General features: G+C 41.0%; 1 protein-coding gene across 4 annotated transcripts in view; it reads left to right on the forward strand.

Moving 5' to 3' along the window:
- MACROD2 (mono-ADP ribosylhydrolase 2) overlaps positions 1-14,781 on the forward strand; it is an 890,001-nt gene that overhangs the window by 846,766 nt on the left and 28,454 nt on the right. For all 4 annotated transcript variants that reach the window (XM_074917676.1, XM_074917770.1, XM_074917932.1 and 1 more), the window contains 2 exons: positions 150-227; positions 851-949. In XM_074917676.1, the coding sequence (XP_074773777.1) occupies positions 150-227; positions 851-949 (177 nt within the window). The remainder of the gene's footprint in view (positions 1-149; positions 228-850; positions 950-14,781) is intronic.

The raw sequence follows: 14,781 nt of genomic DNA on the forward strand, positions 1-14,781 counted from the left end.
TCCAACATCGTTCATTTAATCACTTTAAAAAGCGGCACTTGGTTGAAAAGGACCATGGTATGTTAGGTTCGTGTCCTGTTTTGACGAACTTGCTGCTGCCTGCACGCAGCCATCGTGCTGATGTTGTTTTCAATTTGTTGTGTTAACAGGACAACAGCATGTTTCCGCAGAGGAGGAGGAGATGAAAACTGAGGCAGATTCCCAAAGCTCTTGCATGGAAATAGAAGGTATTGCACATGCCTTGACTCCAAAGAGCAAGATTAACAGGCAAAACCACTAGTTATTGCTCAGATGTTATCAGTAGTGTTTAAGTTCCCTTTCTCTCTCCATACCTACTAAGCTCAATCTGTGGAGCCTGATCTTACGGTAACTCTAAATTCAACCCCGTGCAGGGGGGTATCTATGAATTCTCCGTCATACAAGCTGACTTCCTAATCACTGCAACTGTTAGAGAAAGAAGTGGACATGGCATTTCTTATTCCTGATGACAAGCATTTCAGCCTTGTACATTCAGAGCAGTGAATGCTCTGTCCCCAGTCCAGCAAAACACTTGAGTACGCATATCTCTCCACTTGTGGTGAGCTCCAGTGAAGGCCTGTGCTTGGAGCCAGGTACGTGGGGTTTTGTGCTAAAGCCCAGAAAGCTCAGCATCTTGGAGGATCAAGGCCTTGCTCTCAACTACAGCCCCTTGGATTTCCCTCAGACAGCTTTTGTATCTGTACCTTTGGGGAAAAGGATCTTTTTCCTCTGCCAGTGTTTTTAATGGTAATCTCTCTAGTGCATGTTAATCCTTTTATGTCCATTCTGAAAAGCCTCACTGTTCATCTTCTTTTTATCAAATTTTTTTCAGAGCCATTGTTGAACCAAGAAGGCACAACAGAAGTTGAGATACCTTTGATTCATGGTGCAGAAGAAGAAGAAGAAGCAGGAAAAGAAGAAGAAGAAGGAGGTGAGGTTACTTTTAAAACAGATTGAGACAGAGAATGCTGCTGGGCTCGTGTTCTTCTTTTCTATTGTGAGGAAACATGGAAAGAGCACATAAAAGCAAGTTGGGTTTTTTTTCCTAAGAAAAATCCTTCCTTGCCTATCCGTGAGTGTTGTTTTGATATACTGGGCTTGGATTTACATAGGCAAGTAAGTGCATAAAAGTGCATGCTCAGGTTCTAAAGTGACTTTAAAATAAATACTCTTCTCATTGTTGCTTTTCTGCATTGAGGTACATAAGGTTGATTGAACAACCAATTTATGTCCATTTAAGTACCCTCTTGATCATGTTCCATAGAAGCATTGAGAATATTTACAATAAATGGGTATGTTAATTATTTGTGAGGTCATTAATAGAGATTTAACTAGTAATTAACTAAAACTAGTAATTCTAATAAAGAAACCCATGTTTGGAGCAGGAGCATCTTCTTGCTGAAGCAGTATTTTTTTCTGTGAGTAAAGTATTTAAATCCTTAGCAATGCTTCTGCAAAGAAATGTAGAAATATAATTTTAAGTGTTGGACACTTCTAGGAACCCTACATGCAGCTCACCATTTGTAACCCGCACATGGTTATATAAAAAATAACATATTATGTAAATAATTCTCTAATTGTAAAGTAACTGCAAGTTAATAATTATACGGTCATTTGCAGAGCACAGGGATGAATTTTACAGTTCCAAATTAAAATGCAGACATGATTTTTATTGAAAATTCAGGTCAATACTAACTGTGTTGTCCTAATTATTAACTCCTTTTCCCAGCTACATTGACACCAACTTAATTGCAAACCTGTGTTAGCAATATTGACACTTTTTTTCACTGCAAACCCAGGTTAATAGAACCTCTTTGTTCATACACAGCTAAACAACATTTCCTCTCCTTTTTTTCTTAATTGCCTATCCAAGCTGAGACTAATCACATCTCTTTATTATCAGTCATGTTAATGGTATCGGTTTTGTGCTTTATTACTGATGGTGAAAATAGAATTGATATAATCCTTACTTCAAATCCAGGTAAACTGTATTGCACTACCTCAGTTGCAAATCTAGCTTATATAATACAAGCTCACTCTGATTGCAAATACCAAAGTCGTTATATTAATTTCCTCCTAATAGAAATTATTTACATTTTATGCCTCATCAAAAGCAAGTTGAACAAAATGTACTTTCATTATTTGTACATTTCCTTCTCTTTAATACTTTAGTGTCCCCTACAGCTAGTCGTTGTCATTTAGTTCTCAGTGGAGAGATTATATTTCACCATCTGTTCTACCTACTGTTAAAATATGTAACATTAAGGAAACGAAGGTAATGTCAGAAAAGGGTTGTTCTTGGCACTTTTTCTTTTCCTGCCTCAGATTTAAAAGTACTAAATAAGTAAAAGGTTCTTTCCAAACGTTTTGGAATGAGTTCCTGCCCAGGGGCTCAGGTATTGCTCCTGTACAAGATTCGTCTAATCCAAAGCTCATTGAAGTTCATAGAAGGACTCTCATTGATTTAAGTGAACTTTTGGTCAGTTCCATGACAAGAGGAGATGATGTGTTGAGTCTACCTGCAGGGTAACAGCACTTAGATTACTGCATAGATATTCTGTTTCAGCTTCTTCCAAACATACTGTCTTTGGGTCAGGGAAGATAAATGGGTGCTTTTTCAGGGTTTTGAGAAGAAAAGGCAATTGAGGCTGTGCTTTCTCAGGGCTTTGAGAAGGAAGGGAAATTAAGGCTTTCTCTTGCTTTATTTCATTCTTATGTGTATAAGAACACGTAGAGCACCCTCAGTGCTCATCTTGCTAGATGCTTCCAGTTCTGGTGGGCACATACACTGCCATGGGAGTTTTGAAAGTTCTCCACAAACCAAGGTGGATCCAGACAAAGAGAGGTAAAAAAAGAAAATCAGCTAAAGTTCAGGCTGATAAAACAAGATATATTCCCCAGAGAGAGATTTCTCTCAATGGAGGGAGATTACCTGGCGTAAACCAGAGATTTAATACATAACATTATGTCATGTAACCCAAGTGGTATCTCATAAACTAATTCAGTTAAATAGTTTTCCAGCAGCATACACAGTACATTTGCAATACAATTAAATGGCATGTTTTTGTCTAAGAACACGTGGAAAAAAAGCTAACATGGGACTGCTAGTCCCATTAAAGAGAAATACACAGATCTTATGTGGCTTTGACCTGTACTAAACCTATATGCATAGCCAAACGTAGCAACTAAACTTCAAACTACCTGGTCTGTCTGCTCTATGTTGGATAATTTTTTTGCATTACCAAGCTCATCCTGGAGGGAAAAGTAGCACATAGCTGCTGTTCTCCTCGCTCGTGCTCTCGCGCTCTCTCTCTCTCTCTCCAGGAGCCATTAGATTAATTGGAGTCATCTGTGACCTGTCCCCAGCACTGGAGCTGTGGAAGCCACTAAATGACCAACAAAGATCAAAGTCCCTTTTTCAATCTAAAGCTAGATTTCTGCTTAGTTACTGATTATGGCTTTGAAGTGTGATAGGAATTTTTTCAGTGATCTGGTTTTCCATGGAAAAATCACTGTTTCTTTCTGGTTTTGAGATGTGTCTCGCAAACTTCTGAAAAACCATAGGTAAAGCTTCTGATCTAATTGTGCAAGCTTTACTACCAGCTCATCTGTGTGTTTTGGGGGATTTTAGGCCTTGCAGGGTCCTTTCTGTATAGCTCATTTGGCTTCACAGCTCCAGGGTCACACTGTAGTACGTATTACCAAGGAGTTATGGATCCTGGTGCTTTCAAAGTTCTTGGGCGCTGAGAGCCCAGAGGAACAAAGAATCAAAGTCCTGGCAATCTCACTACAGTTTCCCATTGCCAGCAGTAAGAAAGAAGCCAGATTACCCTGAAGGATTTAACAATGTGAGGCACTGTGTGTGTTTCATGAAAACCTGCTGTTGCTTTTTCCAAAATCAGTAATAAAATATAGCATGTGCCAATTTATTCCCTTTTTTTCCAGCCATAACTTGAAGTTATATATTACTAGGGAGCAGTCTTTGAAGAAAGACAAACTAAGATGCCTTTTTAATTTTTTTCTAGCTACTATAATGTACTCATTCTACTTCACAAAAGAATAATGAAAATCTGTGTTTCTTATAAGATTAGGGAATAATCTCAAATCCCTTTATTAAAAGACAGAGTAAGTGGTGATCACTGACCTATTTGCTGACTAGGTAGGTGCACACACTTTTAATATACCGTTCAGCAGTCCGTTTATATGTACACTTGGAAATAGTCCTGTCATATTGCAATGACAGCATTTAGTTGTAGCTTTAATCAGCCCAGTTTTTCCACAACACAATTTGAGCACACGGAAATAAAATTAATGTTTATTTGTGTGAATATGTAGCCATTTCCTCCTCTGAGCCTGCTTTCCCCTCTATGCTCTTATTTTCCACCTCTTTCTATCTCCCTTCATAAATCATAGTGATTTCCCTCACTGATCATCTCTGGAATTTGCTTAACTCTTTGGAGGATAGGATTTCTGTCAGAGCACTGGAATATGAACAGACAGAGCCATTATTTCTCTGTTGGCTCTCTTCTGTATTTGGGCTAAAATATTTTGTCTTATTGTGCCATTTGGAACGTGATTCCTGGGGATGTTTTTCCATCCAAGAAAGAAATCTAGGTGGTTGGGTAGCATCCTCCCTGGGAGAAGGACACATTTATTTTCCATTGGACAAGTCCAGAAATGCAGAAGCATGTTGTTGCTGAAGCACAATCGAGGAGCAAACTGCCACAATTAATGCCAATAAAATGGATATTAAAGTATCTAGGGATTTAGCTTGAGAGCAGGACATAGCCCTTACAATTAGTATTTCTGTGCAGTTGCATCTTAGCCTGTTGGAATCCCATGCTTAGGGAACGATATTAAACTTCTTTTTTTCTGGATGAATCAAGCAATGTTAAGGCAGGCTTGGGAATGGGCTGGGGGAAGTCTCATGATTTAAATCCTTCGCAGTATATGTGATTTCCTTTGCTGGTCTTCTGGTCAGTGTCTGCTGTAGATTTGAATTCTGCCTGATTTCTGTTCTAGCTGAGCCCATTTTTGTTCAACAGTCTTTGTTACATCAATAGCTATGTAACTCCATAGCCTTCATTTCATCCATTCTCCACTTAAAGAGCTGGGTTTTCAGGTCATTTACACATCGGTACTTTAGCAAGAGATATAATTTTATGACATAATCTTGGAGACAATTACGTATTCCAAAAACTGGAGGAAAAGAGCCCTCTTTTTTTTTTACAGTTTCTGTTTTGGGCATATATAGAATTTTCACATGTGTTGGTACCATCGTAAATACTGTCAAAATAATGACTTTCTTTGATATGACATTGTGGCTATAGAGAAACTAAGTACACCTTGAGAAAGATCTTTTCGGACAAATCTGACGTCTTTGTTCTTGAGTCATGGCAATTGTAACTACCTTTTATTTCTTAACCAAACTTTTCAGCTTCAAGAGGAGATGGATGAGGCATTAAAAAAAAAAAAAAGATTTAAAAAATCTTCCTTATATATCTTTTAAAAGGTATTTCCTTTTTGTTTGAAAAGAAAAGAATACAAAGGTATTTTGGAGTGTTGTGGCTTCTGAAGAGCTCCTACAAAGGCTCCAACTTCTTTTATTCAGTTGCACAAAGAAGAAAGGAATAAATATCCTGAATCAGATGCAGTGTGTTTGGTCTCTGATAGCAACCCATACTGAAGGGATCAGATGACATTTTAGGGGCTGTTACAGAATAGTCTGACCCTGAATTTGAAATCTTTAATTTTTATCTTGAAATCTTTAAAATCTGATCTGACAGGTATCAATATTTGGCAAAGTTTAAAAAAAAGGTGCATCTTTGCCCCTTTTGCAGAAATGCTGGAAGTGCTGTGGAACCAGAAAATTCCCAATGGGTATTTAAACTCTCATGTCTAAAGCTCTAAGCTATGCAGAGAGATGGACTGTTGCAAAGCAAGTAGCTGGAAGTAGTTGGTGGTACACTGTAACAGGATTATCTCTGGAAAGCCAAAAAAGTGCCTTTACTCAGGGTATACCTTTAGGTTTTAAGAAGCCTCACGTCACATGCCTTTATTTTCTCGAGAACTTCACGAAACTCAAGTGAACTTTGCAGCTGCAGTATCAGCCAGATGAGGAGGTTTTGTGACCTGATTCTGCTTGCCAGCCTGCTGTGGTCAGACTGTGGTGGTCCAAGGGCTGGCGGGTCTGCATCTCCCAGTGCAAAGCACTTTGCTTTTCTGAAGGCATCACAGCTGTGGCAGAAAAGTATATGCAGATAATTTCTATGCCTTGTGGAAGAAGCAAAGGCCATAACTGTAGGCAGGGAAAAGAAACCTTTTAGCCTATCACAAGTTTACTTTTAGAAGGGGAGGAAGCATTGTATTACAGGTTTGCAAAACAGTACGTTGAATTTCATGAATGCACTGAAAATGTTCTGCATAGGTATGGAATTGGGGTAGCTCTGTTAAAAGCTGAAGACAGGTGAAGTTGACCTGCCTGTGAGTGACTCTGTGTGAGCACGTTCTGTTGCTCCACTTGCATGTTGCAGCTTGGAAAGGGAGGGGTGGGTTTTTTGGTCCCAGTCTCCGTGGTTATATTTGTGTTGGCTTTCTCAGTTCAGAACTGGGAGGTCTCCAGGCTCTTATATCAGCAAATGTTACTTACTATGAGCAATTTCTTCACCCGTGGCAAAGGATCAGCAGAATTATTAGGAGATAGCATCGCTTCTGTGGACCGCTTTGCTGATCTGTGTCCCCTTGCGGGCTGTCGTGACTAGTGCACCAGCAGGCCCACGGATGTGATGGGATTCATTCATTTTCTAAGCCCAGACCAGTGCAGAAGTCATACCACATCATGCAACACACACTGCCCAAAATGATGTTCCTCCCAGGGTCTGAGAGAGGCACCAAATGGGATGCAGACCCCCCCAGGCCTTCCCTAAGGGTGCTGCCTGGGCCGTGCTGAGCAGCACTTGCGTTGGCAGGACAGGATGGTTATTACACTGTCAGTAGTCTGCTCCAGATATGGATTTCAGTCTCAGGGTGGGGGGAGAAGTCATTTTTTTTATGCCTGCCACAGAAGGAACCTGTTTCTTTTCATTACTCTCCGTATATCAGATTCTAGCCTGAATGTATATAAAGAATAGGTGGTGCAAGATCAATTTAAAGTTTTAATTATTTTTCATCTCTTTCATTGACAAATGATACATTTTTTCTGTGTGCTTTTCTAATAAAAAGTAGAAAACATTAAGGAATTTTTCAGCTTAAACATTTTGCCTGCTGTCACAGTCACTTTATGTTATCAAGCTTGATAGTAGGGTACAAGACAAAAAGCCAAAAGGAAAGAAAAAAAGAAACAAGAAAAGGGAACACTTTAACAATTATAGTGTTTAAGGTTTATTGTGTGTATTTGATTGCTTGCTTCATTTAATTTTCAGTAAGCAGTATAGAAATACTATTATAAATTGGTAATTTTTATTTCATTTTAAAATATCATCTCTTTGCTCTTGCTGAAAGTGTTGACAATGTGGCCTTTGTTTAGTTTAATTAACTCATGTTACAGTACTGAACCGAAACACACTCAGCGTTAATCAAGTAAAATAAGTTTTAGAACTCTTTTCCATATCCAGAAAATTAAAAGAAATTTAAAAAAATTAAATCCTCTGAGAAGCTGGAGGAGAAACTGGATATTTTTAACAGGTTAATTTGAAGTGCTGTTTTCGTTTTTATTTTCCATTGTAGGAATGCCAAAAAATGTAAAGTAATGAAATCCCACTGAAAAGCAGATGCTATGAAGTCATTCTAAGTCCTCATATGTTTATAATAGTATTACATGTTGTTACACGTTTTGTACTTGTGAGCTACAAGGCTTAAAAGAGCTTAAAGATACTGATAATGCCCTTTTAGCACATGAAAACTGGAAAGGTAATGGAATCCATATTTCATGTGGTGGTGTCCAAGTCTACTAGGCTTTGGGTTTAGTTCAAAGCTCCATAGAGGCGGCGGCGCCTTATGCAAACAAAAAGTGTATCTCTTTCAGATCATCTCAAATAGCACCCAAGAACAAGTGAAAGGAATATGGGAGAGACGCTGACATCTTAGAAACTTTTTCCTGTAACATATTGAAAAAGTAGGGCTCACTGGCCAAGCACTGCACTGTTACAGATGGCATCATAGTTAACAGTATATCTGGAAATTAGCTTTAGCACCTCCAGAGAAATGGCACCATTTTTAAAGATACTATACAGCTACAGAGGCGTCTGTTTGAACAGTGGGCTTAACTCCTGTTTGTGGCAGTGACAACTTGGGTATTAAATTAGAATAGATAGGGCCAGCAGACCGATGGAGTGCGGGGAGGTACACAGGGAAAGAATTTGATCCCTTGTGATCAAATTTAATGTTCCTGTGCCATGTCTGCTACAAAAGGAGGATTAATTTTGTTATGCACTGACTAATTTTGGAATCCTACCTTGTTTAATAAAGTTTATTTATGATGGAATATGCACAGATCCAACTGATCTGTCTCTGGGAAATGGAAATTCCATGTTCCCCCTTGCTTATGTTAAATATACATGTACCACACCAATCAGGTTGTTGTGTTATTTTATGGCAATTTCATGAACGCAAATGGCCGCACACTTTAGGGCAGCAGAGAAAGAAACTTCACTTAGCTAGTGATTTTAATGAAATAGAGTGAGTAGAGCGCAGTCATAACTACGCTGGAAAAAAACACAAGCAGTGGGAGTGGGGAACGGACAATTTGGGAGAACTGTCTTTTATTTCAAGTATAGAACAGGAACAAATTCAAAGAAAGCAACGTATGTCCTAAGACCAAAAGATTCCCTTGCTTGTTCTTGTGGGAGAGCGGGGGAGCAGCATTGTCTCTTCACTGTCAGTAGCTTTATTGCTGTAGTTGTGCCCAGTGGTGTGGGTGAGTAGTTGACCTTGAGAAGGGTGGTATCTCCTCTGCATACTATCAGGTGGGTCCGGAGGCACATTTTTTAATTCAGCTTGGTTCTCTTTTCTCTTCCGCGCATCCCCACAGCATGGGCTCTGCCGGGGAGGTGCACATGGCTTCATAGGTGCCCTTGCTCCTGGCGCTTGGAGGGGAAGGCCAGTGCTGTACAAGGAGAGACTATTACACTGTGAGAGGGAAGATGTGTTTACAACTTGCAAAGTGGAGGTTGCCTTGATAGGGCATGACCCCAACTGAGATTAAATCTGCTTCTCACTACTGTAGACTCAGAGCAGGAAAAATCCCACCTGATCTCATTCAGATCTTTGAAGCATTACACTTTCCTCATACCTCTGGATTTTCTCTTCTTTTTTTCTGCCCATTACCCATTATTTTTTGGCAGCAGGTTTTCTTATCCCCTCACCTTTTCCTAATGCAGTTAACAGGTGAGTGTTCTCTCAAGCAAATCTTGCCATCTGGAACAGTTTTCCTCTGCTTGGTTGGCTTTCATCACAGTTTGTCTCCAGATGAGCATGTGAGGTCACCACCAGCATACCTGGCCCAAAGTGTTAGCACAGCAGCCCAAGCTGACCCTGTCTCTTTGTCACAGTGAATGATCTGCCAGGGAGGAAGCTAGTATTTAATCTTGCCTTCTACATCTCTGTAACTGCACCTGTATCTTAATAACGTAGTATTGGTATCTCAATGTATTGGCACAGGAGCACAACTTTTTGGGACTTCCTGTTATTCAACAAAAAGTTCAGCATCTCCTTTTTGGGGTCTGGCATGAGCTCTGAAGATCCTCTCCTGGAGCACTCCTGTGGGCTGTGAATGTGTTTGTAGCTGCAATTAAACCAGTCCAGCAAAGTGGATACTCTGGATGATGCACTTTGAGTTGCAGCTATAGACAGTCTATGGGCAGCTGCAAAACCACTTGGTTTTATTTGAGAGATCCAAGAGAAATATGAGAAATATGGAACAGTATTGTGTTTTACTTACCCATATACCTGCTGGAATACTCATAGTATAACTGTTCCATACCTGATTAACACTGTTCTTTGCTCTAACAATTATTAAGGATTTTTCTCCCACATTCAGAATTTACTTGTGGCTTCTATGTTGAGTTTTAAAATCCATAGCTTTCTGCACCTGGCACATTTCAACCACAGAATGCCCTTCATTATTGTTTCACTGGTCCAGGGTCTTTACCCCAAAATATTGGGACACATAAGCCTTTTGTCTCATTATTCTCCTCTGCAGATGTGCAGCCATTTTTGTTTGTTCCCCAATCAGTAGTGTGAAGGGCATAGCTCTGCCAGTAATCATAGCTACCACAGAGGCCAAAAACTCCTTTATTCCATTTACAGCATCCTGTCAAAAAACACTCAATACCTACATTAGTTGACAGCCCTTGAAAGACAGCATGTTTACACATTCAGCATTTTTTCTGTGGAGGAAATAAGCAGTCACTTACAGGCTATACCATTCATACCTGGATAGAAAATCAGTTAAACTGTGTTCTGGATTCTGAGAAGAAAAAGTCAATAATCTTTTCTCCATTGCCCCCTGGTTACAGCTAACAATGGTATATAGTTAGGGGGTCAGGGTGGCAAAGTCACTGTCTCAGTGCCTGGAAGAAATTGAGATTCCCAATCTGTGGCCAAATGCTATCATGGTTACAAGGTGTTTCATCAGTTAAAACGCATTTGCTGGATGTGTTTGTATGATCTGTCAGTGTAGCACAAAAGCGTCAAATGAGTGCAAATGGAGATACCTCAGGTGCTTCAAAATAAGATGTCACTGGGCTGAAAAATCAGTACCTAACTGCAGCAGCTCAATTCGAGGAAATTAAATTGGTTGATTCTTCCAGCTGTCCAGGCAACAGGGAAGATTAACAGAAAAGCTCGCCGACTGAACAGGGAGGTAGTCTGCAGGGCTGTGTCTTAGCATTTCTCTCTTTCTGGGGTGTCAGTACCTGAGCGTGGTGCCCCCATCGTCTCAGGACCCAGCTGGTCTGAAGAGGGCAGACAAGTGAGAAGGACTTGATGTTTTGAGTGTGCAGCAGCTACACTGCCTTTTGTTTTGCTCTGAGTGTGGAAAGGGCTCTGCATGTCACACATTTTCATTGATGGTGTCCCAACGTGCATGGAGGGGATGGAAGGGGTCTCTAGGACGTGAGGGTTAGGGGTTGACCCAGCACAGAGATGATCTCGAATTCAGATTTATTTCCAGTATCCTCTGATCAGCAGGGTACGAGACCAAGGGTGACCACTGGCACAGTCCCTCTCCCTCAGCTGGGTTTGGATGCTCATGGCTCTGAGTTTTGTGCAGCTACTGCAATCACGTCTCAGTTCAGTCCTGACCGCACCTCTTGGCATCTCACCTCACACATTCACGGTGTCTTGGTGTGATCCCTTCCAGCACGCCCAGTCCTTCCTGTGGATAAGCAGGAACTCCTCTCTGGTGGTCACATTGGTCTATGAAGCTGGATCTCCACAAGAGACCAGAGTTATGCTCTCATTTTCTGGGGCCCCCACCTTGGGGCAGCAGATATTTTACGGTTACTCTTACATGAGTGTAACAACACCCACGCTGGTCTTGGAGTGGCAAAACTGACATCCTCTGAGGTTTTGTCTTACCTCTCTGTCTTCCAAAAGTAGTAACTGTCCAGTGTGTAGTAAATACAGCTATTGTGGTCACTTTATACAACTGTAAATTTTTTTCATGCGTGTCTCATCATAAATCTGCTTGCACATATAAACCTGAGTCATGAACTGCCCAGTCTGCAGCAGATGACTCAGTAATCACATAGTGGTACTGCAGTCCCCCACGGTATCAAGGGCCAGCGGGAGAACAGCTGCTTTTCAGTTAAGTGTCCAAAGGTTTGGATGCTTTTTTAGCTTGGTTTTGAATCTCCTGGCCATGCAACATAGGCAAGTTTGTTTAAAAAAAAAAAAAGAAGAAGGAAAAAATCTTTAAACTATTTCTAATATTGCCTGCTTCCAGCTTTACATAGGACGTGGAGGGGAATAGATTTTCTGGATGCAGTTCTGCATGCAGATCCAGCTGGCTCTTGAAGTGTGTGAGCATGAAAAGCAGATGATAAGAAATACATATATATCCGGTACCTATCTAAAGGAACCCAAGTTATCTTAGAAGCTGATATATACAGAGATCACAGAATCTGCTTGTGAAACTGTTCCTTCTGGCATTAAATGCAGCCAATGTTTAACAGTACTGAATTAAAAGTGTGATAGTTTAAGACACAGGAACTCTTTCCAATGAATGTTCAAGGGGAGCCTAGAGGGGAGAAATTCACATCGAGATTTGGCCACAGAATGGGGTTAATGCTGTTTGTTCTTATCATGACTGCTACGGGATATTTAACGACCACAGGTAGTCAAGGCCTGGTTTTTATATCTGCTCCTGGAGACAGCAGCTCAGAGCAATGCCTTAGATTGCCAGTCCCACTTCCTCCTTCTAATGAGGTCTCCCATCCAAGGATGGATATAGCCTGCTCTTGCACAGCCTGCAAATCTGACTGGATCACAGCACACAGCCGAAATAATTGGAGAAGTATTTGCATGTGGGAGGGAAGGAATCAGCTGCACGTATTCACATCCCAAAGCCAGAGTTAGTGTAGCACTTCTTCTTGGCAAGGGTTTGGTCACAGCTTCTGGTGTCAAAACCAGCTTGCTCTTTGCTAGCCTGCACCTGTAGTCAGCCGTAGCCATATCCAGCTCATTTGAGAGGAAAAAACAGGGGAGGGCTCTTCATTTGGATCACGCTAGTGCTTTTGCAGCTCATGGCTGACAAAGCCTTTTAGAGCAAAGATAGCTCCGATTTTGCTCCGGTGTGCGAAGTTTGCCCTCTGAACGCTGTGATTTTCTCTAGCTGGTCTTAGAAATGGGAAAACACAGATGAGCCTTAACCAGGCCTGAAGAGGCTGGAGCACATCAGCTGCTTGCCATATTGATTAAACACCTGGGGCATTCATTTTGAAACCTAAATGCAGGCTGTTCACCTGTATTGCCAAGTACAACAGAAGCTTCCTTCTGGCTGGCGGAGTGGTATTAATTTAAAGAGAGCACCATCTGCGGGGCCTTGGAGAACAGCAATCGGAGGAGACAGGTAGCGAGGTCGCCAGAAAAGGTCGTGTTCTGATCCGGGGGCCTTGCCGCCCCCATCTATTACCTATCATTTCTAATTAGCAGATGTATCTTGGGGAAAGCTGCTCCAATTCACTGTCTTGCAGATGCTTTTCTTGCTAAGAGCTGTTGTTTTTACTGAGCCTCCTAAGCTTGTTTTGCGGGCTTTCACAGGCATTTGGAGCCGTAATGGTCTCAGTGACCCGGTAATTAAAGGAGTCCTGTACCTCCTTGCTGTGGAGAGCTGTCCCTTTGTCCTTCCTCTTTCTTCTCTCTTGCAATGCCACTACCAGATGGTCGGAGATTTTTCACCCTTTCAAAAGCTTTGTGGTTTTCCCATCTCATCAAGCATGTCTCAGCCATGCTTAATTAGCTTAAGGCTTTTCAGCACCCCCCACCATCCATTCACCCCCCAGGAGATCAGTTAAGGACCTGAACAATTTCAATAAAGAGCTTGATAAGCAAATCCTTAGAGGCTAGGCTTAGCTGCAGGAGATGTAATGTTATTTAGTATTGAGGACCAGTTGTTTGTTCTTTCTTTGCTCCCTTCCTTCTGTCTGTCTATCCTCCTGTCCATCTTTCCTTTCCCATTCTTATCTCTGAATATTCAGGGATGCCCCTTGGTTCTTGGTAGAGTTCGGCAGCTTCTGATGACTGGTGGTATTCAGAGGAGGGCTGTTGCCCTTGGGCCAGCACCTGGGTACTTTTGCTTTTAACTTGTTTTGATCTGTTTAGGTCCCCCTGAATGAAAAATGGCAAACATAATCAGCTAACCAGTGCTAGGAGACTGTACTTTGGGGTATTTTGGTTTAGGGGTTTTTTTTGTTGTTTGCTTCATTCCTAGACTTGTTTTGAAACTAGCTTGTGAGCTTTATTTACAGATCAGAGCAGTTGAGATGAAAGCTTGGTTAATTAACAGAAAAATAAATTTGCATCTTGCTTTGTATTTGACATTGAACAGCATTTGTTTCTGCATTGTCACATACACACTTTTATTATTAATCTCCAAGCTTTAGCTGTACGACTGCAAATGAGATTTAAAAAAAAACCCAAAACGCAACTCTTTCTCTTCTTCCCTCCTCCCTATAAAGCATGCAATAGAGCTGTTTAAGCATGTGAAGCACAGATTTTGTGTGGGATGTCGGATACCTCAGGTACCTGCGGACATTTGCCACATAATTCAATTCAGTGGCTTATGTTTTGCATTTACAGGCAAATGAGAGCACCCAGCCATCAGGTGTTTGCATCACTAGAATTAAATACCTACTCATTTAGGCACTTGGGAGATAAATATTTGGATATAATGAAAGTGGCTATCTGTAAATACATTGAAGTGTCTGGATGATGGAGATATGTGGGAGGGGGTTTCTTCACAAATGCAGAGGACATGACCTCAATTACTGCACTTTTCTCCCTGACACTCCCCTTCATGGCACATATAAAGTAGATGTTGCTGGGTGCACACTGCCCAGAGGAGAGCAGTGCTTTATATAAGGCTAGATTGAAATTCTATTCTTATGCTATTCCAATTCTTGGTATTTTTTAAGCCATCAAGGGAAAAAAAATGCAAAGAGTGAATCTAAATGAATGCACGATGTAGTTTTGTGTCACAGGGAAGGCCTCTAACATTGCTACCTCCATCTGAGTAACTCAGGCTGTTGTTAAACAAAGAGGAGT

This window comes from Athene noctua, chromosome 1 (assembly GCF_965140245.1).
Source record: "Athene noctua chromosome 1, bAthNoc1.hap1.1, whole genome shotgun sequence".
Classification (NCBI taxonomy): Eukaryota; Metazoa; Chordata; class Aves; order Strigiformes; family Strigidae; genus Athene; species Athene noctua.